We start from the raw sequence: 23,061 nt of genomic DNA, 5'->3' as shown, positions 1-23,061 counted from the left end.
CTCGCCTCTCACTTTCCCTTGGCACCCAGAAGGGCCACTTCTGGGAGTAAGAGTCCAAAAACATCATCTTCTGGTCTTTTTTCCCACTTAAAGAAAAGGCCTCTGCCTGGCAGTGTGACAACAGTAGTCAGTTTCATCCATGAGGCATCTGCAAGCCAGGACTACGGCCCACACACTGAGGGAAAGCACAGTTTATCAAGAAAGAAGTGTCCTGGGAGACTTGATTAGCTTAGGCTAAATTCTGCTGAGGTAACAAATCACCCCCAAACCTCAGTGGCTTCTAATGCCGATGTTTTATGTTTCTCTCAAATTACACGTCCTTCACAAGCTGGGAGGGAGACACCTCTTCCTGGAACATGGTAGGTCTTATGGTGGAAGGGACCCGGCAGGCGTGGCTACCTGGTCAAGCTTTAGTTTACCGGTTGCACAGGTCACTCTGCCTATTTTTCACTGGACAAAGCAGGACATTTGGCCGCTCCCGAGTTCAACATGGCAAGATACATATTCGTGTCGCAGGAAGGAATTACCACATGCCAAAGCTTGATACTGGTGAGCAGGAGGTATGAGCCTCCCCTAAGAAGGGGTGGAGATTTTGAACAAGGATATGGTCTAGTCTTCCCACTGCCCCAGACCAGAGCAAGTAATTACCCCTGTGCTTCACCATCCCACCCACAGCTTGGTGCGGGCCGGGCCTGGAGCTTCCCTTGGTATCTGGGTTGATGAGGAAAGGAGAGGTCCTGATCCCACTTGAGTGCGGTGACAGGGGTGACGGAATGTGAGAATACCGACGTCATTTCCTACACAGGGTCTTAGGTCCCCCGATACCCCATGGCAGCCTGGGAACCTCTCCACCTACTTGTGGATCTTTCAGCGAGCAGGTGATTTCTGGGTCCCAAACAGTGAGGGTCAGGACACAGGCTATGGAGCCCACAGACGTAGCAAGAAGCTATGAGGCGTGAACAGCATCTTTAACATAATCTTATATTTGGAAAAGCAGTTTTTAAAAAACACTTGAAAATACAAGATAGGGTAACAGTGACTTACATAAGTTTTCACCTTATATTGCTTGGGCCATTTTTTACATATAAATTATTGCTTACTAGCTTCGATAAATACACAGCACGGTCATATACACAGAAGCAGAAAGCATGATGTAAGGAGAAAGAAAATACTGTTAATGGCAATTCTGGTAATTCCACAAATGTTTCATATTCACCAGCTCTTATAATGGTGGAAAACTATGAAGTGTAGTCCCTGAGAAGTTAGGTAGACACCCTGATTGCGGGTTTGCTATCTTCTAATTGTTAACGCAAGCTGACAATGTCCCAGCAGTCCTAATTAATGGTACATTAAAGAGCGAGAGTCCTTGCTTCAGGGCGTCAGTTTCATCCCAGTATTTAATAACCGTGTCATACGAATACAATAAATAGGCTATGCAAATAAATATTACTCTGCTAAAAAACGTTTAGTATATACAGCTTTGCTTTATACAGTAGTACAATTTCATCTAACTTTTTGGCAATTTTAAAAAACTTTTCTTCCCCCTTTAAGCACGACGGCCCACTCACTGAGAAGCAGGCTGAAATTCTAAGGACATCTCTTTGAAGCAGTTAAAAGAAACTCCATATTACACAACTGCAGAGGACCTGATCTCCCCCCATTTGAATGTTTTTGCCTAGTTTCTGAGAAGCGTGGATTAGCTGTGCCATTCCAAAATGCAAGGTCTGGGACCTGTGCTGTATGTGACGGCCCTAACAAGACAGGGGACTAGGATCGGGGCCGTGGGGAAGCCCAGCTCCAGAGGCTAGAAATCACCAACTCCCTCTTTCATTCAACCGTCTCTCTCCACTCAGAGGCTTGCCTACACGGCGCAACACCTTCTGTCTATCGGAGGCCTGGCTTTTTGCTTTATTCCTCATCCTTGTGACTTCAACGTACGCTCCACCCACCTTGCTTGCAGACAGGGGTCTAGGAAAATCCATTTACTCCAACTTCATTAATGATACTAACAGAAAGTGAATGTAGATCATAATATTTAGCACTAGAATCAGTTGGTACAGATTATAACAAAAAGTGAATTTAAAACGCTGTAACCTGTGGAGCATCTGCAAATATGGATGGAGATATCCGAAAGGTTGCCGTTTTGCCTGCAGGAACCTGTCCTGAGCTCACTTCCAAGTAGGGCCGCTCTGTTAGGCTGCTGACGAGTCCACGGGCCCACAGGACCATCCGGAGGTTGTGCTGTAGCAGCAAGAGCCTGCTGACAAGTGCTCATGGGCCACTTGCCAAGGAAGGTGGCAGATGACAGGTTTTCAGAGTGAATGGAGATCTTATGCAACCACAAAATCTAAGACCTGGGAGGGAGTTTCGACATCTTCATCCGTGCTTCTAGCCAGAACAGAACCTATTACCAAGAGATGTGGGCAAATATTTGGAAAGGGATTACAGCCCACCCCTCTTCACAGGGGACCTTGCTGTCGGACAGACTGGCTTAGGGAGAGCAAGTTTCACGCTGAGCTAAGTGTGGTTCCCACGGTTCCGCCTTCAGTTCTTGAGTTCCAGAACGAGGTCTTCACAGGGCTTTGGGAACCGCTGAGCAGCTGATGTTTGGGAACTCTCTGGAGACAGTTGTTAAATTTCAGAAAGATTTGAAAATTCTGACATTCAGAAGGCAGGGATGAGAAAGCAAATGTAAACCACACAAAACCCTCCCTTACGGCTGCTGCCGCGCTCAGAGTCGCGTGGCCACGGCTGGAGGGGACTGGGGGCAAGAATCCCATTCTCCGTGGCCTGGGTCTGCCCACACCGGGCGGAATCCCGACTGCACGTTTGAAGGTGTTCAAACGTGGTGCATGTGTGGATGCAGGTGGCTGTGTTCGCATCCGAACTGGGATCTGGGCCGCTGGAGCTATGCTGAAACCGTTCTCTGCTGAAGCCAGGTCCTCAAGAGGTAATGCTCTGGTGGGAGCATCAGAGATCTGATGTGAACAGAGCTAATGCTAAAATGTGGAGACGATGTTAAACCGGCCTGAGACCATCGGACTGGCCACACGATCCTCCTCCCTAGCGCAGAGAAAAGGTGAGAACACAGGCCTTTGTGCTGTCAGCCCACGCTATCTCCAGTAACTGCCAAGGGGAGAGCTCTCGCCTTGCTCAGCCGTGAGAGGAGCCGGTCTTCCCTGGCTCACTGGCTCTCGTGTCCTCCAGGGTCTCAGTCCATTCCAGGTAGCCTGAGCTTGTCTTTGAGTGGCCCAGTCCTGGAGGGTGACTTTCCCTTACAGCCCTGTTAGTTTTCAGGCCTCAGGTTTCTACACGCAGGGACAGATGGCGTCTCCTTGAAAAGTCTTCCCCCCCAATTTTCTCCATATGGTTCCTTCCCATGACCTCTCAAGCTCATGCGGTTCCCAAGCCCAGGCACCAGCGCCGCTGACAGGGTATATCAGCCAGCTTCGGGCACCACTGTCCTAAGGTGTGGACGGGACAGCGGGAAGCAGTTCTGTGAGGGCACCTGAGGGATGAACAGGAGGAGCACGGAAAATTCACTCGCGTGGAAAAGGAGGGCCGAGCACCTCCTCGGGACGGGCATGTAGCCGGCAGCGGCAGATCTCACTCTTGTATCCCACACACTTGTTGTTCACGGGAAGCTCAAGGGTAATCCTCTAATCAGGTCTTCAGAATATCAAGAGGTTTTATTTACTAGCAGAGCCAAAATTGGAATAAAAATAGACTAAAAGGTTCTTAGACTTTTGGGGGAAAAAAGACAAATTAGAGAAAGATCCAGGCCTTGGCTGGGAGGTGGACTGCAGAACTTCTGAGTGTCCAACATCAATCAGACATCTGGGTATTTGGGGCTTCTTATTTGCTGTAAGACGGGCAGTCACTGGTCACCACCTTGCCCTTGTCTTGGGAGTGCTAAGTGTTTGCCACATCAATCCCACTTAACCTCCCTGTAGCTGGCTGTTACCATTCTATACTGGGGCAGAGGAGCCTGCCAGAAGCCAGCAAAACCCCAGGACATCATCAGGCACAAGAAGGTACACCTTTGGGACTCTGTTACCTCTCTGAATTATTACCAAGTGCCTATCCTTTATCAGGCACTGTGCTTTTCAAAAAATCACGTTGTTCCCAATAATAAATGCGAATCTTCTTGCATACATGAAGAAAATCCCCAGAAATTAAACAGTAAGTCTGTTTCTTACAAATGATGACTATTTTTCCTTATTGGCAAAGCAATGCAGCCCATAGCTGTAAATCAGTTGGGCAGAACCGCATTTCCCCTACAAGCCTGCATGGATAAATGACTGTGGATACAAAGAAATGCATGCCTTGGTATTTCCATTTTGGAGATCAGAGCATGGATGCCAGTTGGTCTTCACTAACTTCCTAGACAGTGGCTTTTGGTGAAATCATGGTTTGTACTGACATCGGCCACTCCTTTTCCTTGGAAATTAAGAGATGCCATCACTGTCTTTATGGGTTCAAATGAGCTGCTTTTTTGACAGCCTATAAACAGTAATCTACCACCAGGCAAAGTAAAACTCTTGTCTCACGCACACTCGTACTGACGTATTTGGTCACTAGGACAAGACATGCTCTCGTCTTGACACGGGCACATCTCGAGATCAAAATTGGGTTGCATCAACAATGCAGTCGTAAGAAGCCAGACTTCTCCACTTCAAGCATGCTTCTGACTCTTTTTCTGCCTTCTTGTTCTGAGAGCAGCTTGGAGAGGCCTCTCCCCATCTCTGGTGGCTGACATCACTTCCTGAACATGCCCGGCTTGGCCCTCCTGTGTGTGTCTTATGCTGATAAAACTCAGCAACTTCTTTTCTCACAGGAAAGCAACGTGCTCAGCACCGACATGCCCAGAGCTCAAAGTGCTGCAGTTAAGGGGGAGGCTGGCTGAGGGGAGAGGGGGCCGCTCACACCCGGGGCTCGATCCGGTGGGACAGCTCAAACAGGGCCTGCTGGCTGTCGATGACATACAGGTGATTAACGTAGGATTTTAACTCCTGGTGCTCCTTTGGAGACATGTCACCTCCTGCTTTTTGGAAGGAAAAAGAAAAGAAAAAGTCAATCTTCTGAGAACAGAAACACTATCTCTAAATACCAGTAAAACCTCAGGCTGAGGCTGAGGGCACATGGACCAGGTAGCTTCTAAGTCACATGCCAGAAGGGAGATCCTTATCCTCATGGCGCACACACTTCTCCAGCCCAGGCTCGGGTCTCAGCTCAGGCCCTTAGACTGGCAAGCTATTTGTTTCACTAACATTCAAGGAGCACTTACTACCTCACATTATCTCGTATTTAGCAATTGTGTCAGGAGCCCCCCTACAGAATGGGAAGCAGCAGAGACACACAGCCAGTATGTGGCAGAGCACGACTGGTGCCCAGGCCACGTGGCTCCAGAGTCCACGTCCCTGGTCCCATGTCACGGCAACTGCCTGTCTCAACGGCTTTCCCGGCTCTTTGAGCTCCGTCTGGAATTGTCAGAAGTTACTGCTCATCTGCTCAGCACACGGACACGACAGTTGGCTTGTGTTTAGATGTTGTATAATTCTTTGGCATCCTTACTTTTTGAAAGAATAAAAAAAAAATGAAGGAAATAGTTGAATGAACACGTAGCACGGAACTGAACTTAAGGTATGCTGAGCAGGCAAAGCAAGTTCTGGAAGTACGCGGACCGGCTCATGTCTGCCCAGCAAAGGACGAGGCAAGGGGGTTTTCTCCTCCCAGGAGACCCTCCTCCCAGGGTCGTTAAAAACCTGAAGGGCCGTGGGAAGCTTTCACGCCCTGTGAGCTCGCAGGCACGTGCCATGCTGGTGACAGCTCCGATAAGGGGCCTGAGATAAAGCAGCCTGGACAACGGGGCGGGCCCACTTCCCAGAGTCAAAACCAAACAAAATCCAGAAAAAATCCCCCCAAAACTCAAGGCACTGGGGCCTGACTAAACCGCCAGAGAGAGACAATGTCCCTGAGAGACGGTGACGTCATGTCCTCCGGCCTCACGGGGTTTCAGACGGGAGCAGCAGCAGTGGGCCTGAGGAGAAGGGGTGTGCAGGGGACTAAGAATTTTAGTGCAGCAGTTTTTTTCTCTGGGTGAGATCCATTTTTTTCCTCCTCTGTGACACACGTGTTTTATCATTTAAGGCTTGTAAGTCATGGGTAGCTTGTCATTCCTTAAGGCTTAATGGCAAACAAGGCTTTGAAACAAGGTTTCAAAGAGTTGAAGCATCAGGAGTTCAAGTTTTTATCATTCCACTTGTTTGGAAGTGACCAAAAGCAGTATTATTCTAGAACACCTTCTCTGGGAGACACTGAGAGACTGCTTTTGGTTTAGTAAATACTGGTTTAGAAAACAGAGTGGTACAAAATAATTTTGTTATTACTTTTTTGACCTGAAGATGGCAGAATGAATGGTTCCAACCATGACCAATGACACCTGCACGGCACTCTAATTTTTAAGTGACTTGGTTCCTGTTATCATTTTATCCCCAGTGCTGACATGGGTTTACTATGACTATATAAACTATCAAACTTAACCGCACTCAGTCGCAAACCCAATTTTTAAAGATATGTAAGTAGAGAACACAGAGTTATGCTTCACGTTCTGTACACCTACTCCCTGGCGACGGGAGGTTCACCCGTGGAGGGTGGAGGCCACCAAGCAATATGACCTTCCTGCCCACACTTGGAGAGTCTCTTAGTCAGGGAGACGGATGTCTCAGAATGAACTGAGTACCCATCGATACTTGGGAGGCCAAGGAGGAGGAAACAAATAGGAACCAACACTCAGCAACATTATGCTTGTACATTTGAATGAATCCCCAGGACCCTGTTATCACTGTTTCTATGGTGAGCGCCTCGACGGTGTGCTTTCTGCAGAATTACACATGCACGTGTCAGGTGGCAGTAACCGACGGAAATATTTTAAAAAACTTTGGTCCTGCATTTGTAGCTCTCCCTTTCAAGCAGAAACTTGATAATTCAAACTGAATTTCCGTTGCTTTGTCGGGAGACAATACTGCCAGCCGAGACCAGCTGGGACAGAAAAAAAAATTATTAAAAATATGCACTTATCCTTAGGAAATAGGACTTTGATCTTTCTGCTTTCTACTTTGTGTCTGTATTGTTGAGAAAATTACAATGAGGATGTTTTACTTAAAGCTTTATTTAGTGGCCAGCTTTGATTTCTAATTATTGAATTAAACTTTCTAATTTTTTTTTTCATTTCTCTTCTTATCTAGGGAATCTGCACAAGGCAAAGAAAAGAGGATGGGTCAGGAAGTCTGGTGGGCTCCATCTGACTAATGGCCGAGTGGGTTAACTCTCCGAGGCTCTGCTTTCTGCTCTGCCTTAATGATCTCCGTGCACCAATCACCAATACCGGGTTCAGGATGCCAGTGCCCATGTGAACGCTCCTTGAACTCAACAAAGTTATTTCCTTCCTTCCTGCTGTGTTTTAATGCTATTTAAACATAGTGTAAATTATGCTTGAGGTTTAAAAAGGACCACATATTCCTACATATGTTCATCTCAGTGGGGGAGTCCATAGAAGTGCTCAGAAAAATACACTTTCAGTGAAAGGCAACTCCGGTCAGGAAGTTTTTGTTGGAGAGGAGTAAAAATTCTGGAAGGCTGCTTTAGGCACTTTTGCAAACTGTGTTCCTGTTCCAGGAAGGCTCCAAGCAAGGAGGTTAGGGACAGGATCACCCCTGATAAACCCACTGGTAATTCGGAGCCATGGGTCAAGCAAACACTTTCTGGGTCAGGGGTGCAGTGTGAGCCTCTGATTGTCTAAAGTTACTCTGTACAGGGAGACCTGCTGCCGAGAGAGGATAAAAAGCTGCCATATCTTGTCTTCCTTTGCATCTCTAACAGGCAGTGACGAAATGAAAAGAGAATATGGCATCGGCATATTACCCTTTATAATCAGTTTCAATACATTCCCACCAAACATTTGGGACTGGCTCGTGGTCTGTGCCCAGCGGCAGTAAGCTTACATTCTGTGCCGGACTGCCAGTACTCACCAAACTGATTCGTCCTGCAGTGTCTCAGGGTTCGGACAGTGTCGGCAATCATGTGCTGCAAGGGAGAGCAGAAACCTATCAATGGGAGAGTTATTTAGTGTGCTGCTGCCTCCTGGGATGGAAGGATTTTATACCCTTGGGTAAAATGGAAGGGATGTATTTGGACCTGGGCTTTAACTGAGAACACTGAGCTTGGCTTATGAAATGATATTCGGTCTTCATCTGCAGAAACAGTGCTCCTAGCCCGGGCTGCACAGAGTCTAACTGAGCCCTGGGTTTCCACATGCCAGGGACTCTGACAGCCCTTTGCTCTGACAGTGTTGGCAAATCGAGCACCCCAGCCCCATCTGCCTGTCTGAATCTGCACAGGCTTTTCACTTCTGGGGATGTTTTGGCTGCTTTCCGTGAAGCCTGTCTGAGATTTCCCTTCTGAGTCTGGGAGGCTCCTTCGGACAGTACAGATTGGCCTGTGCGGTCATCACTGCTCAGGATCTCTGCACCTCCTCTAGGTCAGGTGCCGCTAGAGAGGGCTCTGCGTGCCCAGCACCTGTTACATGTCACACAGGGATTCACTCATACTTGCTGAATGCAGGTAGGAATATGGGTGGCATCGAAGACTCAGTATCGCAAATCAGAACAGGAAAAGAGTCACAAAAGTCGAATATTTTCTAAAACCCCAGTATCATTACAGAGACTATTTTCTGTTTATGATTTACATTCCCTCCAACAGTCTTCAGGATTTTGCTTTAATTCTTTCTTTGAAGTTCTCACTGATCTGCAGGCAAAAATCTTCTTGACCTTATGGCCACCTTAGACCAGCTCCCACCAGCTCATACTCAGGTACCTCCAACAGTCTTCTAGTTCTCTTGTTTTTGGCGTTCCACCATGAAGGAGAGAGAGAGCACTTAGGACAACACCATTCTGCACTGCCGTTCCTCCCCTCCGGTTGCTAGAAACATCTCCCAACACTGTTGCTATCATGTTCTAGTCCTCTGGAAAATCCACAGTGACTTTCTCATTTGGTTCATCTCAAAATCCAAACATCAGGGGCGTCTGGGTGGTTCAGTGGGTTAAGCCTCTGCCTTTGACTCAGGTCATGCTCTTAGGGTCCTGGGATCGAGCCCCATATCGGGCTCTCTGCTCGGTTGGGGGGGGCTGCTTCCCCCTCTCCCTCTGCCTGCCTCTCTGCCTACTTGTGATCTCTTTCTCCGTCAAATAAATAAATAAAATCTTTTAAAAAATCCAAACATCATCCTATTATTCGAGAATAAACATTATCCATTATCTGGTCCTCCAAACCTCCCTAAACATGTCATCATCTTTCCTGTCCTGCGTGTACATATCAAGCAAAGGCTCGTCCATTTACAGCAAGCCCTTAATGAATGATTGCTAAAAGAATAACATGAGTACAAAACTTTTTTTTAAATTTAATATCCCTTAGAACTGTAGAAACTTTATTTGAACATGACCTACTTATTAAATTGTTCTCCGCTGTATTTCTAATTTATTTCTACTCAATAGTGAAAAATTAAATAGGGCAGTGATTAGAACAGTAGCTCAGTCTGCCTTTGTAAAGGAAATGAGACGTGACTCATGTCTGTGAATGTATTGTTAATGTTTCCTTCCCCAAACGTGACCGCTCTTCCCAGGGCAGGTCTCTTGTTCTAAGCTATGGCATCACACTGATTTCTATCGTGTGCCACTCGTGTGGCTCCCGGGAGCCCTGGGCAGGTGTAAGGCTGAGCACTGAATGCCACAGGGACACCTGGGTCCTGGGCCTCATCTTTGGCTTTCCTGAAGCAGGAAGGAGGAGGAGAAAGAAGATCTGGTAAAGCATGACACTCTCGACATGGAAAAGAGAAAGCGTCTGTTTCTTGGTTATTTAATAGTTCAGGGGTGAAATGGTTAGAGCTGCTAAGACAGCAGAAGGCACGACGGACAGCTCATTAGACCCAGTGTGTGCTTCTGGGCCCTCGTGTCGTTGGCCGTTGGCCATCATGTGCTGGCCTGTAACAGCCAGATAAAGAAAATGCACTGAATTATTTGCTAGCTGGCGTAGGCTAATATCCACCATGAGGAACTGGCTTCTTACCAGTTAATTCAGTTAGGTTCTATTGGTTCATTATTGTGAAAGATGATCCTGCTGTAGCTTAAGCAAAATGCTGTTCCTTGCTAAGAAACATTCCTTCGAAAATATTGACTCCATTAGGAAATTCAGTTTCCTTCTCCAGCATCCAAGTAGGAGACAGGGCTGTGTATAATGTAAAATAGATTTCTGTCCTTCGAAAAATGTGAATGCACCTTGTCTTCTCTGTGTGAGGAAGAGGGTCAGCCTGAGGTGGGCTGCATCATTAAGTGGCATCTACTTTGAGGACCAGGAACTCCCCAATATTACAAAATCTGCTCTCTTTAGCAACGATGTGCTAGCAAGCACCTAATGGGTGCACAGGGGTGCTAGGACCCTGCTCTGGGTATGTATACCTCTGTTTCTTTCTTTCTTTCTTTTTTTGGTGGAAAACAAAGCAAAATTTATTGAGCAGTAGTTCAAAGCTCCTGAAGAGGGAGCGGACCCAAGAGGACAGCCTTATACCCGCATTTATTTTCTAGCTGTCTTTTTTTCATAAAGTCCTCTTCAGGAATTTGAAATTTAAAAGAGAGGGGCGCCTGGGTGGCTCAGTTGGCTAAGCATCCGCCTTCGGCTCAGGTCATGATTCCAGGGTCCTGGGATCGAGCCCCGCATCGGGGCTTCTCCCTGTGCCATTCCCCCTGCTTATGCTCTCTCTGTCAAGTAAATAAATTAAAGGGCGCCTGGGTGGCTCAGTGGTTTGGGCCGCTGCCTTCGGCTCGGGTCATGATCTCAGGGTCCTGGGATCGAGTCCCACATCGGGCTCTCTGCTCGGCAGGGAGCCTGCTTCCCTCTCACTCTCTCTGCCTGCCTCTCTGCCTACTTGTGATCTCTGTCAAATAAATAAATAAAATCTTTAAAAAAAAATAAATTAATTAAAAAAAATAATAATAAAATAAAATTCAAAGGAGAATATGATTACTTATATATGCCATGTTATTTCCTTAAACCATCTTAAAGAATTAAGGGGTACAGATAGCTACTGATTTTAACAGAAGGACTGTTTATTAGACTTTGTTTTGTTCCCTGTGGTTAGTCTGAAGTCTTTTTTAATTTTTTTTTTAAGATTTTATTTATTTATTCAACAGAGGGAGAGACAGCGAGAGGGAGAACACAAGCATAGGGAATGGAAGAGGTGAGCAGGCTTCCTGGTGAGCAGGGAGCCCAATGTGGGCTCACTAGACCTTTATAGGGGATTCCACTCAGTGTGACACACCCATCCCACAGGGTTACACATGCTCTCCAACGCTTGTTAGGCATTCTTAACCAGATGTGCAGGCCAGGGTTTGAAGGAGATACTGATCGAAAGCATCATTTGCTTGAAATCATTTCATTAACATCACACACTGGAGATGAACCTACACAGAGTCTAGAATGTCAGTGCCTATAGCCTTTGGTTGCAAAGAGGTGCCCTATGGTCTTTAGAACATGACACACTGATGTAGCAGAAATCTCAAAGGATCAGTACCAAAAAACCCACTTTGAATATCCATTTCTGGCTGTGTTGGTTTGACTGTAGAGTCTTCTAACTGAACTCTGAGCAATGTAGAGGGTCTTGAGAAGTTATAGACTCACCCACTTTTTTTTTTTTTTTTTTTTTTTTAGATTTTACTTATTTGATAGAAAGAGTGATCATAAGCAAGGGGAGCACTAGAGGGAGAGAGAGAAGCAGTTCTCCCTGCTAACCAGGGTGCCTGATACCGGGCTTGATCCCAAGACCCCAGGATCATGACCCCAGCTGAAGGAAGACACTTAACCAAATGAGCCACCCAGGTCCTCCTAGACACATCCACTTTACAAATAACTGGGCACAGAGGCACCTGGGTGGGGGAGTCGGTTAAGTATCCAGCTCTTGGTTTTGGCTCAGGTGGTGATCTCAGGGTTGTGAGATCGAGTCCCATACAGGGCTCTGTGCTCAGCACAGAGGCTGCTTTAGATTTTCCCTCTGCCTCTCCTGCTCATGATCTCTCTCATATAAATAAACAAATCTTAAAAAAAAAAAAAATGGGTACAAACCTATCATCCTCCAGTGATTAAAATGGAGCTATGACAAGATATCCCAAGATGTCTGTCTCCCAGATTCTAGAATTATGGGTTTTCAAGTTGCACTGTGGTTCTCTGCTGCCTCACCCGCAGTGCAGTGAGTTAAGCTGACCATAAGAGCAGGGCACTTACAAGGCAAAGGTCAGACGTCAAACCCCGCCTGGACTCATCAGTGTGTACTGCTCTTTGGTCATGGTCTGCAACCTCTGTCTCCCTCAACCTTCTGTCACAGGCCTGACCTCGTCTCATAGGGAACGGGGGGGGGGGGGGGGGTGTCAGTTCCTGAAAGAGTTCACACAAACCCATTATCATTGCTGAAAAGGTCACTCAAAGGTCAGGATCTCCGGACAGGGATCACTGGTATCATCTCTAACTATGAAGGACAATCTCATTTGTGTCACTAAAGCTCATTTACCAGACAGACTCATTCTGGGGTCAACTGGGCCTCTTTGGAGCACTCCTATTTGATTTATCTGGCTCAGTTCTGGCAGGCCACCCCTCCTTGGCCCCTGGCCACTCAGAAAGGTGAGGAGGAGCCTACTGTATGAGAAAAAAACCTGGGAAGGTCCTAGAAATAATTCAGTAAGATGCCTTCTGGTCACTTGCAGGGAGGAACTGACTGGGAACCTTTCATCGGTGAGCAGGGAGGGCACTATGCCAGCGCTGCAGTCTCCACAGCTGTGCGCCCTTCAAGGGCTGGCAGAGGCACGCGACCTGCTCTCACACTCACACGCTCCCAATTCCACCTTCATATCCGAGTGGGGAGCACTGGAAACAAACACACCTCCCCAGAAGCTTCCTCCTGAGCGTCGGGAGCTGTGTACACCGAGACACAGAGCAACGCCTTTCAGGCAGTCAGGCTTAGCCTCCTGCATGCGAAATTCCTCCCAACAGAACCTTACGGTTTTACTTCTGGTTCAGTAACACACCTTCCACCTCTGACAGAAATGCAATGAAGTCCCATTTTCAAGCCGAAGAAGCAGGTTTTCATATGTGGTTCTCAAAGCCTTGCGAGCACCCCCATTTTTAACTGGAATACATTTTCGTGACAATGCATAACATGCAGCGGACGAGCTCCTGCAAACCATCATGCTTTCAAAGGAGAAAAGTACTTAAACCATTTGTTTCTTGGAGCAAGAAAGAAAAGCATACACTTTCCTTACAGGAGGGAAAGGGGAGAAATAATGAAATTTACATACCAGTTTTTCAAAATTGACAAGATTATCCAAAAATGTTTTATTTCCTTCATGAATAAATGTTACATCTGAAAATTAAAAACAAGATATATGTGCTGTTAGGAATGAGTCAGGGCTAGGGAGGTCTAGATGCAATACAACCTATTAATTTTTCTTAAACATTGTGCATTATTCCATAAATTTGACGAGGCAGCCTGGAATTGAATCTATATGGTATTCGATGTGAAAGGCATAATTTGTGTCTGTGAGTGTGGGAAGAGAACATTAACGAACAAATGCAATGAGATATTTTGTACACAGTGAAGAGCTTGACTTCAACTTAACCAGTATAACTTAACCAGTCCACTAATTTTTAGGCCAGAACATTGAGCAGGAAAGAACAACATAGCCAGAAACAAGAGTTTTAATATCTTTGTGTTTGCTTTATAACAATTTCTGGCCAAGTGCATGGGGCCTGTTTTACCTAAAATGTTAGTGGATCCAGACGCAGATGTTTCCATTTAGATTTTTGGTTCCAAAACCCAGTGCCCGAATGTGTATCAGAAGTGTATCAGAAAGGGACAGGCCAGAAAATGGCAGAGGTTCTGGCCCTCCTTGACGGGTGCAAAAAAGCATCACTGACAAAAAGAACACAAGGAAAGTAGGATGAAAGTGCATTTTCAGAGGAAGGGGAAGTTACATTTGGTTTGAGCCTCACTGCCTTTAAAGTGACAGAAGCTCCTCAAGCAAAAATCTCCTTTTGGTTGCAAAAACAAACAAACGAAACCCCAAAAATCAAAAATCAGAACCAAAAAACCCAGGAGTGCCTCTTCAAGAGAAAGGGATTTGGGAATCAGTTAAAATAAAGATAGCAGCTGAAGCTCAATGAGCGGTGACTCATACAAACTCACATTAGAGGGTCAATGACTGAACACTAAGGGAATCCTCTAAGATAAAAATCAAAATAAGAAATATATTACAGTTTAAAAAGCCTGCAAATAATCATGTCAGATCACAAATGTGGAGGGCAGAGGTGCCTGGGTGGCTCAGTTGGTGGGGTGTCTGCCTTTAGCCGGGGTCATGATCCCGCGGTCCTGGGATTGAGCCCCACATTGGGTTCCCTGCTCAGCGGGGAGCCTGTTTCCCCCTCTCCCTCTGCCTGTAGCTTCCCCCTGCTTGTGTGCTCTCTCAGTCTCTTTGTCAAATAAATTAATAAAAATCTTAGTTTTAAGAATTAAAAACCAAAATCAAAAGTGGAGGGCAAACCAAATGAAAACTACATTGCTAAAGTAAGCTGACATAAAAGAGGGAAAAGAACAGCTTTAGATTCCTATAAATAGAAAGGGAAAGCATTTGCATCTAATCAAGACTTTCATTCTGCTGGTCCCCGTGGGGCAATTATGAGCTAGGTGCTCTGGAAACCTGCCTAGGATGCATTTGGCCGCTGAGCTTTGATGGCCCACGAGGGGGCGACACGAGTTACATAGTTACAGGTTACCCTGATACAAATGTTTCCTCAAGCCATCCATTACATACAGCTTCCAGTACTGACTGCAAAGTTTTCCTGGGACTTTTCCCCTTCTTTAAAAATGATGTTCTACCTCGGGCCGATCGCACGCCCCCCGTGGCAGCGACGACCCATTCAAACGTCTGCCCTAGGGACGCCTGGGTGGCTCAGTGGGTTAAGCCGCTGCCTTCGGCTCGGGTCATGATCCCAGGATCCTGGGATCGAGTCCCGCATGGTCTCCTTGCTCGGCAGGGAGCCTGCTTCTCTCTCCACCTCTGCCTGCCTGTGTGCTCTCTCTCTCTCTCCTTCTCTCTGACAAATAAAAAAAAAAAAAAAAAAAATGATGTTCTAACAGGAAAACAATTCACAATTATACGATCATCTGACAAACTCTGGTTATTTTATTATCTTTCAAGACTTTGCTTTCAGAAAAGAACTACAAGCTTCCATTCTGTGTCACAATAGTTAGAAGACAGTAGTCCTGGGTCACCTGGCTGACTCAGTCAGAAGGGCATGCAACTCTTGACCTTAGCGTTTTACATTTGAGCCCCACATTTTGTGTAAAGATTACTTAAAAAATAAAAAAAAATCGTGGGGTGCCTGGGTGGCTCAGTTGGTTAAGTGGCCGACTTGGTTTCAGCTGAGGTCATGATCCCAGGTGCTGGGATGGAGCCCTACGTCAGGCTCCCTGCTCAGCGTGGAGTCTGCTTCAGGATTCTCTCTCTCCCGTTGCCCCTCCCCAACTCATGCACTCTCTTTCTCTAAAATAAGTAAATGTCTTTAGAAAATCTTAGAAGACAGTCGTCAATGCAGTTAGCTCTTACCTTTTCGGTGTGACAAATAAACACCGTGTGTACCCTATCTACATCACACACCACCTAAAAGCCTAGCCTCCCCTAACTCCCTGAGACCTCAGGTCACAAACGCCCTCTTTGAGTCCCTTGGTCCATTTCCCCAGGGTCACATTATTGTCATCCTCTCATGGTGTTCCCAAGGATAATGATGAGGACTCATGACAATACGGGCACTTACCTGTACTAAGAGCATTAACAAAGGTAAGGTACAGCCCCAGCAGGACAGAGTGTGAAGAAATTGTGGGCCAAAGAATATGCACTTCTGGCTCACGATGAGAGCTCTCCTTGTCCCAGCCAGGATTCAAACCCAGGGAGCCTGGTTCCTCTCACCACTGTGTCTCTCCAGGAGCTCAAGCTGGACAGACTTGGGCATTTCTTATACCCATCAGAGCCGCCTTGCCAGATTTATGGCACAGGGAGCATGTCAGCAACTTTCCACGTCTTCCCTTTGTGGCTCCCTCTCTTCCCTCCAGCCTGAGGTCTCTTCTCTTCTTGGGTGGTCTCACTTAACCCCAGGGGCTTGGAGGCCAGGCTCATACTGGCCTGAGAATAAAGCAGGGAAGGTGCTTTTGGCCAGGTGTGAAGGAGAGAGAGGCTGGAAGGGGCTGCCACCCAGAAGGGGCTCAAGGGGCTGAAGGGTTTGATGCAGGTGGATGGCAGGTGTGTGAAGAGGAAGGTAGGAGGAAGATAAACCAGTAAGTGGAAGGAAGGGAGGGAGGGAGGGGGAGAGAGAGAGAAAGAGAAAGAAAAGAAAAGAGACAAAGACAGAGAGACCTGGTTTTTCAGAACCGTAAGTCCGGGGCTGGGAAGCACTTCAGGGAACCCAGCCAGCAGAGTGCAGGAAATGAGCGCTGTTCATCTGAAGACACTCGAACACTCTCCAAACACTTCATGTAATAGAGCTACTGGAGGAAACGGCTCCATTTGGAGATGACAAGAGAAGGAAGAAATGTACAAGCACCCTAACATTCTTTTGATTTAAAAGCCCCTGCAACTCTGCAGTAATCATCTCGGCTCTGAGATACACACAAAACCCCCCAGAGGACCTCAGTTCACCTTCCTACACCTGTTGATAGTCACTCTGCTGGAAAGGACTACCGTCTCCCCAAACGCCGCATGATGCACACTGCTGGGCTGCTTCTGACTCTAGCTCAGCGGGATCCTTGCCCCTACACTCGTTTAGGGTTTCCCATTCATCTGCTTTCTGAATTGATTCCACACCCCGGGTGGGGGGAGGAGTGGCGAGGGGGGAGGGGCGGCGGGGGGCGGGATCAAAAGGCAAGAATTCAAATCAGAAACAGGAAAGCTGATGCTGGAAGGACCCTCAGGTTAAGGGCTCACTTGATAATCTGCATGTTTACTGGGAACTGACCCGCTTACAAAATGAAACACGGGAGGTCTAATCCTTTGTAACACCCAAGGAGTTCAATTTGGTCCTTTTTCTCTAATAGCAACCCGAAGTGGGAGGAACAAGGGGGAGAGGGGTGAGTTTTCACTAAAAGGCTGGTTGTTCTAAAGTAGTTTATCACAACTTTAAAAAAATTTTGCAATTAAAACACCCCCAAATTGATGTTTGTTTTTTTTTTTCCAAAATGTTTTGTTTCAGGCATGACATACATATTTTAAATTTTCACCCTATATTCCTTCAGAAATTATTTCAGATAAAAATGATAATTTGAAACAATAAAGTGTTAATGATGTTTATTTTTATAATGACAAAATATTTGAAAAGGAAAACTAAGTGCTTAAACTCAAGAAAGCTTCTAATGAAAAAATGTTTAATTTACTAGAGTGAATGTATTTGCAGAGAAAAAAGGAAAATTTGTTTTGCTGCCAACAAAGAGGTCTAGATAAACTCAGTAGAGCAGAAAATTGCATCCAAGCTAAGATGTAAGTCTGAGACACTTGACTGCATTAAATATTTTGGGGGGAAAATCACAAATATTCAGCAAAAAGCACTGCTCATATCTAATTAAGCTAAAGGGACACTGTCAACTAATTTCTCATTACCTTAAACTTTTCTTTCAAAATTTTTTCTGCTTAAGATTAATTTCTCTCCCAGATCTGTCCTCATTTCCTGTTTCCTATTTGTGTCTAAAGGATTCTGTTACTTCCCACCTGCCACCCCCCACTCTCCCCTTGAGAATGTTTCATTTTGCAAATAAAAACTGTAAGCCTGAATAAAGCTTTAAATTGTTACTTTGGCATTACAATCTCTCCCTATTCCATCCATTTACATTTAGCAGAATCTTTTCAGCTTGAACGAAGCATCTGCATACCTCAGTTGTGCTAACAGAGTATTGTTTCAGGAAGATTCTTGCTTTGTACTAGATGCAGAGTGGATGAGGAGTGGCGGGGCTCACAGCCTCTCAGAGATTTCTGCAAGCTCTGCCTGTTCTGGAGAGAGGCCGAGGAGGGAATACAGGCATCTTTGCCAGTGGGAGCAGCGATGGGGTTGGGGTGGGCTGGGAGAATGGCCGGGCCATCCAGCAATCTGGTTCCCAGGCAGCTCATTTCCAGAATCACATGTAGGAATCCAGTCATTGGGGCCAGACCCAGCAGAAATTATAAGCCTCTGAAGGGCGGAAGCTACATAAAAAAGTCTTCCTATAAAATCCCTTGGAAAGACTCAAAATATGGCCAAAAAAAAAAAAAAAGTCCAAATCCCTTTTTCCTGGAAAGCACATAGGTAGCGTATATATTGAATGTTAGTAGCACAGGCCAGATTCAAAGGAACTTCCTTTGAATAAACCCTCTTGGTTTGAAAGAGACTACTGAGATCTCACTAGCGAATTTAACTAAAGTGTTTCGGGATGAATTATTTGGGGCTCTCCAGGAGACAAGTCAACGGACCAGCTTGCAGCATCACATACTCCCTCGAATGCCACTCCTGGAAAGACAGCACCTTCTCCCCCAGTCACAGACTCTACTGCCAGGGGGTTGACCATCGGTACTTCTCACACAGGGCAGCCTGGCAGTTAGCTCTCCGAAATTTAAGCTGCAAACTCTTCGGAGTGTGATCTCGCTCTGGGTTTTTTCTCCCAGCCTGACGAAGTGGATGGTCAACTCCAGGAAAGTAAGCCTGCACTTGGAAGCAGAGCAAAATAAAAACACAGGCGTCCAGTGCCAAGTTCTATGAGTCAGGTGAAAATGGTTTGGTATCTCTCCGAAACAATTCAGTACTTCAGTTACCTCAGAAATAACTGAGCACTTGCAAACCCATCTCAAGCAAACACAGTTAGGTCTGAATGTCAAAATTGCTCTGAAGAAATAGACCAAGAGTCTCTCTTGCTCTTTTTTTTTTTTTTTTTTTTTTTTTGGCCCTGTATAGTTAGAGTGATACATTTCTGCTGATGGGATTGGATGGCATAAAGGGAAGACAATTGTTACCTTTAAGCAACAGGGGCATGAATGGGATTTTGGGTGGTTTCATCTTTTTGAATGCATCTCTGTAGGCTTTGTGATTCAGGGAAGGATCCTGCCAAAGGAAGCAGATTACAAAGAGAAAGAAAAATCAATGTGCTATAGAAACAATTCTAAATCCACTTTTGCTATACAATTTGAACATGATTTAGATATTGAGAGGTTCTTCTTCAGAACAAAGTAGATAAAGGTTTCCTAGGAGAAAAAACTCACTAAATTAGGGCAGGAAATGTAGGCAATGAATAAAAGTCAACTTATTGGTTTACAATAATGGGAAATGACTGCAAAAGAGAGGCACCTTTTGATTGCCTTATTATTTTCCTCAAATAGATTCTTTAAGCACAGTTTCCTCTGCATAATTTCTATCACGAGGTAGCCCCAAAGTCTTTTGTTAGGTACACTGCAAAGAAAAACCTCCCTCATAACGCACAGACAATGCACAGAAAATAAGAGAATGCTGTTTTCTTGTGTTCTGAAAAGCAACTAGACATTTTAAAAAATTTAAACCCTAGAAATGGTACGAAGGAGAAAAAGGAAAAAAGAATCATGCATTAGACACTGCACATTCCATTTATACCAATTAATTTTGTAGACGTTGAAATAGACTATATACTTAAAAATCTGCATTCTGGAAATCGCGTTAAAAGGACCCTTCTCACTACCTTTCTCCATGGAGAGGAAGAAGCATTAACTGTCAACTTCTTCCCTCTGTAGGAAGGAAAGCTACAGTTTCAGGTACGAGTGGTCTAGTCTAAGCTACCAGTCACGGTAGAGGGTCATGAACAAGGCAATCTAGACAGAAATTCGGCACTATCAATTAATTTGAAGAGTAAGTCTCGTTTGGCTCACTACTTACTGTTAAACTTTCAAGTTCAGAGAAAAGTTTCTTAAACTTCCCAGGGATTTTCTAAAATCAAACAAACAAAATACAAAAAAGAAAAGGTCAAAGAAGTCTGTTACTTTCAGAGGAACCAAGGGGGGAACATTCTTAAACTAAACTTCCACGTGTCACGTATCTGAACACAAATACCTCTATCATTTGGTTTACCCTGTCTGCTTCTCACTATGCAATCTTCAGCATTCCTTAATATGACACTCCTTGGGAATGTTGCTAAAAACAGTTTTAAAATAGGTCATGGCTACGTGACTCAGGAATCTAGCTGATTAGATATTCCACACGCTGGTGATTTTTAAACACAGACTAGGATTTCTGTTCCATATCCCACCTTTGGCAAATGCTCTTGTCTTCTCGCGTAGTCTTGCTGAGTGGGAAATAGTAATATTGGCTAGCTTTTTTTGTTTAAATGATCTAACTGCATTTCACAGCAGAGGGCTAAATGGTGAAAGGCCATAAAAACCCTAACTGAGCTGCGAAGGTCACCCCCAGCAGCAGGTGGCATGGGAAGTCACAGAGGGTGGAAACAGGCTCTCCAGGGCAGTGGAGTCTGAATTTGAATTCCCACATTGCCCCCTTCCAGCTGGGTGGTTTGGGGTGAGTTTCCACTTGCCCTCCTGGGGTCCAGTCTGAACTGGTCCCGGATCTCCTTTATCACCACATCCTCTGTTCTAATTGGTCCAGCCCATTCTGGATCCGCCATGGGGCAGATGGTCAGGGCCCTGCACATAGGAGACCATCTACATGTCCACGAAATGCACACTGTTTGAATTGAATTGAATTCTTTCTCCTCTCAATTTCTACACATCGAGGCTTCTTTCCAGGTTTAATTCAAATTCCATGCCCCTCCGACCCTGGCTGGCCATTAGTTTCCCTCCAGCTCTGATGGACTGTGGCACCGCTGTCCACCTCCTTTCACCTTACGATGCGCACGCACGTCTTGTTTGCTTAACTGGGCAAGCAGGCCTTCCGTTTCTTTTCTTTGGCACTCCTCTAAGGAGCACTGACCCCGACCCTCAGGTCACCACCATGCTTCCCAGGGGAGAATGGCCCCTGATGCAAAGAAAGTGAAACCCTAGCACACTGCTCGGAGCCCTGTGCTGACATCTCACGGCAGAAAAAAGAGAGTCGGCCTGTCTTGCAGGAGTGAGAATCGGGAACCATGGAGAAAATGGAGTAGTGACAGGAAGTGAGGCTGAGGGGACTGGAGAGATGCTAAGGAGAGTGTGTGAGCCATACACAGGTCAGGGCCATCGGGGCAGGCTTGATGGTGAAAGAGCAGGGCTGAGGGAGAGAAATGGTACATGCAGTGAGGTAGCCAGTCAACAGCAACAGAGAGACAAACAGAAGCCCAAAGAAAGAAGGTGATGGGGCCAGGGGAAGGGCCAGAGCCCTCTTTCCTGTGTCTGGTCACACTCAGGGACCCCCCAGTTTCAGCTCCTCCCACATAGGCCCTTAGAGTCCGTGTCCCAGAACTTGAATTGACTTGAGTGGGCCTCTCCATCTGAGAACGCAGGCCACCTTCCCCAAGCAACAGGGACACAGGCAGAGCCCAGACTGGGGAGGGGCTGAAAGTTAACACTCTGTGGGCCTTCTTTAAAAAAAAGAATACAAAACTACTGTACTTCTGCAAATTTTACAGAGATACACATCATCCACATGAACACACTGCTGGGGGGTAGGGGGGCCTGCAAGAGAGAGGTCTGGAAGCTTATGTCCATTAGCATCTCAGCAAATCTGCTTCTGGACACATGTCACCACTTCTGAAAGGACCAGCATGGGACTGCAACCACACAACCATGGCAGCAAAGCAGAAAACTAGGCGTGGAGCATTATACAATTTTTATCTCCTTCATATATATATATATGTTCTCTGTATGAAAATATGTATTTCATGTATTGGATTTTATATAAATAATAGAGCCATTCTGAAGATCATTTGATTAAAACAGTCCAACCTGATACATGGATTTTTAACTTTTTTCTTTCCTAGTAGTACTTACCTCATTTAAACAATCCAAATAAATTTATTTTGAAGAACGGGCTTTCGCTGGAACATTTCCCATTCAGTTTTCTTTATCCCTAACACCCCCCTCCCCTTTCCATGTAGACCCCCAAGGCTCACCTCCCAGGTCTGTGACAACCGGCTCACAGAAGCAGTGTTGAGACCCATCACGATAGCAAAGAAGGAATTCAGGTTTCTCTGGGCTTTGCAGCTACGGAATAAAGAAAGCACAAGGTACTTGGAGCAACATCCTTTTGCCAGATGGCTGCAAAAGATAAAGATGCAAAGGCTCTCCTAGGCCACAGAGTTCAACATCCAGGGTGGTGTGGGACTCCAAGGCCAATACACACTGAATGCCCTTGTGTGTGTGTGTGTGGTGGGGGGGGGAGGGGGCTTGGCGGTGTCCCCTCTGCTGCTCCTCACCAGGTGACAGATTCCTAACACTCCAGCTCATTTTTCCCTCTAGGAAAAGATCTGTGCTCCGACACCCTCTGGACACCTCAAAAGATTCCTCCTTTTAAAAAATCTATTTTGGGGGCACCTGTCTGGCTCAGGTCATGATCCTGAGGTCCTGGGATCAAGTCCTGCATCGGGCTCCCTGCTCAGCGGGGAGCCTGCTTCTCTCTCTGCCTCTGCCTGCCGCTCCCCCTGCTTGTGCTCTCTCTCTCTCTCTGACAAATAAATAAAATATTTTTTAAAAATTAATAAAAGATCTATTTTGGATGATGCATCTACAATTTCAACAGAAAACTCTTGAATTCATGTTTCTTTTTATATAGCATACTCTTTTTTTTAAATAAAGATTTTATTTATTTATTTGGGGGAGAGACAGAGAGAGAATGAGAAGGGGGAGGGTCAGAGGGAGAAGCAGACTCCCTGCTGAGCAGGGAGCCCCTGATGTGGGACTCAATCCTGGGACTCCAGGATCATGACATGAGCTGAAGACACTTATCCAACTGACCCACCCAGGCGCCCTAGCATACTCCTCCTATAACAGCTCTCTT

General features: G+C 45.9%; 1 protein-coding gene across 2 annotated transcripts in view; it reads right to left on the bottom strand.

The window, feature by feature from the left end:
* Nucleotides 1–962: 962 nt before the first annotated feature.
* The window catches only part of RAPGEF5 (Rap guanine nucleotide exchange factor 5), a 225,989-nt gene continuing 203,890 nt past the window's right edge, over nucleotides 963–23,061 (bottom strand). The window contains exons 21-26 of one of the 2 annotated variants that reach the window (XM_046020444.1): nucleotides 22,178–22,268; nucleotides 20,014–20,064; nucleotides 19,125–19,212; nucleotides 13,398–13,462; nucleotides 8,031–8,085; nucleotides 963–5,044 (exon numbers count right to left, since the gene is read on the bottom strand). In XM_046020444.1, coding sequence (XP_045876400.1) covers nucleotides 4,923–5,044; nucleotides 8,031–8,085; nucleotides 13,398–13,462; nucleotides 19,125–19,212; nucleotides 20,014–20,064; nucleotides 22,178–22,268 — 472 coding nt within the window. In that variant the 3' untranslated portion in view covers nucleotides 963–4,922. The remainder of the gene's footprint in view (nucleotides 5,045–8,030; nucleotides 8,086–13,397; nucleotides 13,463–19,124; nucleotides 19,213–20,013; nucleotides 20,065–22,177; nucleotides 22,269–23,061) is intronic. The other variant, XM_046020445.1, reaches the window with a different exon arrangement.

The sequence above is a fragment of the Meles meles genome, chromosome 10 (assembly GCF_922984935.1).
Source record: "Meles meles chromosome 10, mMelMel3.1 paternal haplotype, whole genome shotgun sequence".
Lineage (NCBI taxonomy): Eukaryota > Metazoa > Chordata > Mammalia > Carnivora > Mustelidae > Meles > Meles meles.
This window is presented reverse-complemented; position numbering and strand designations above follow the sequence as displayed.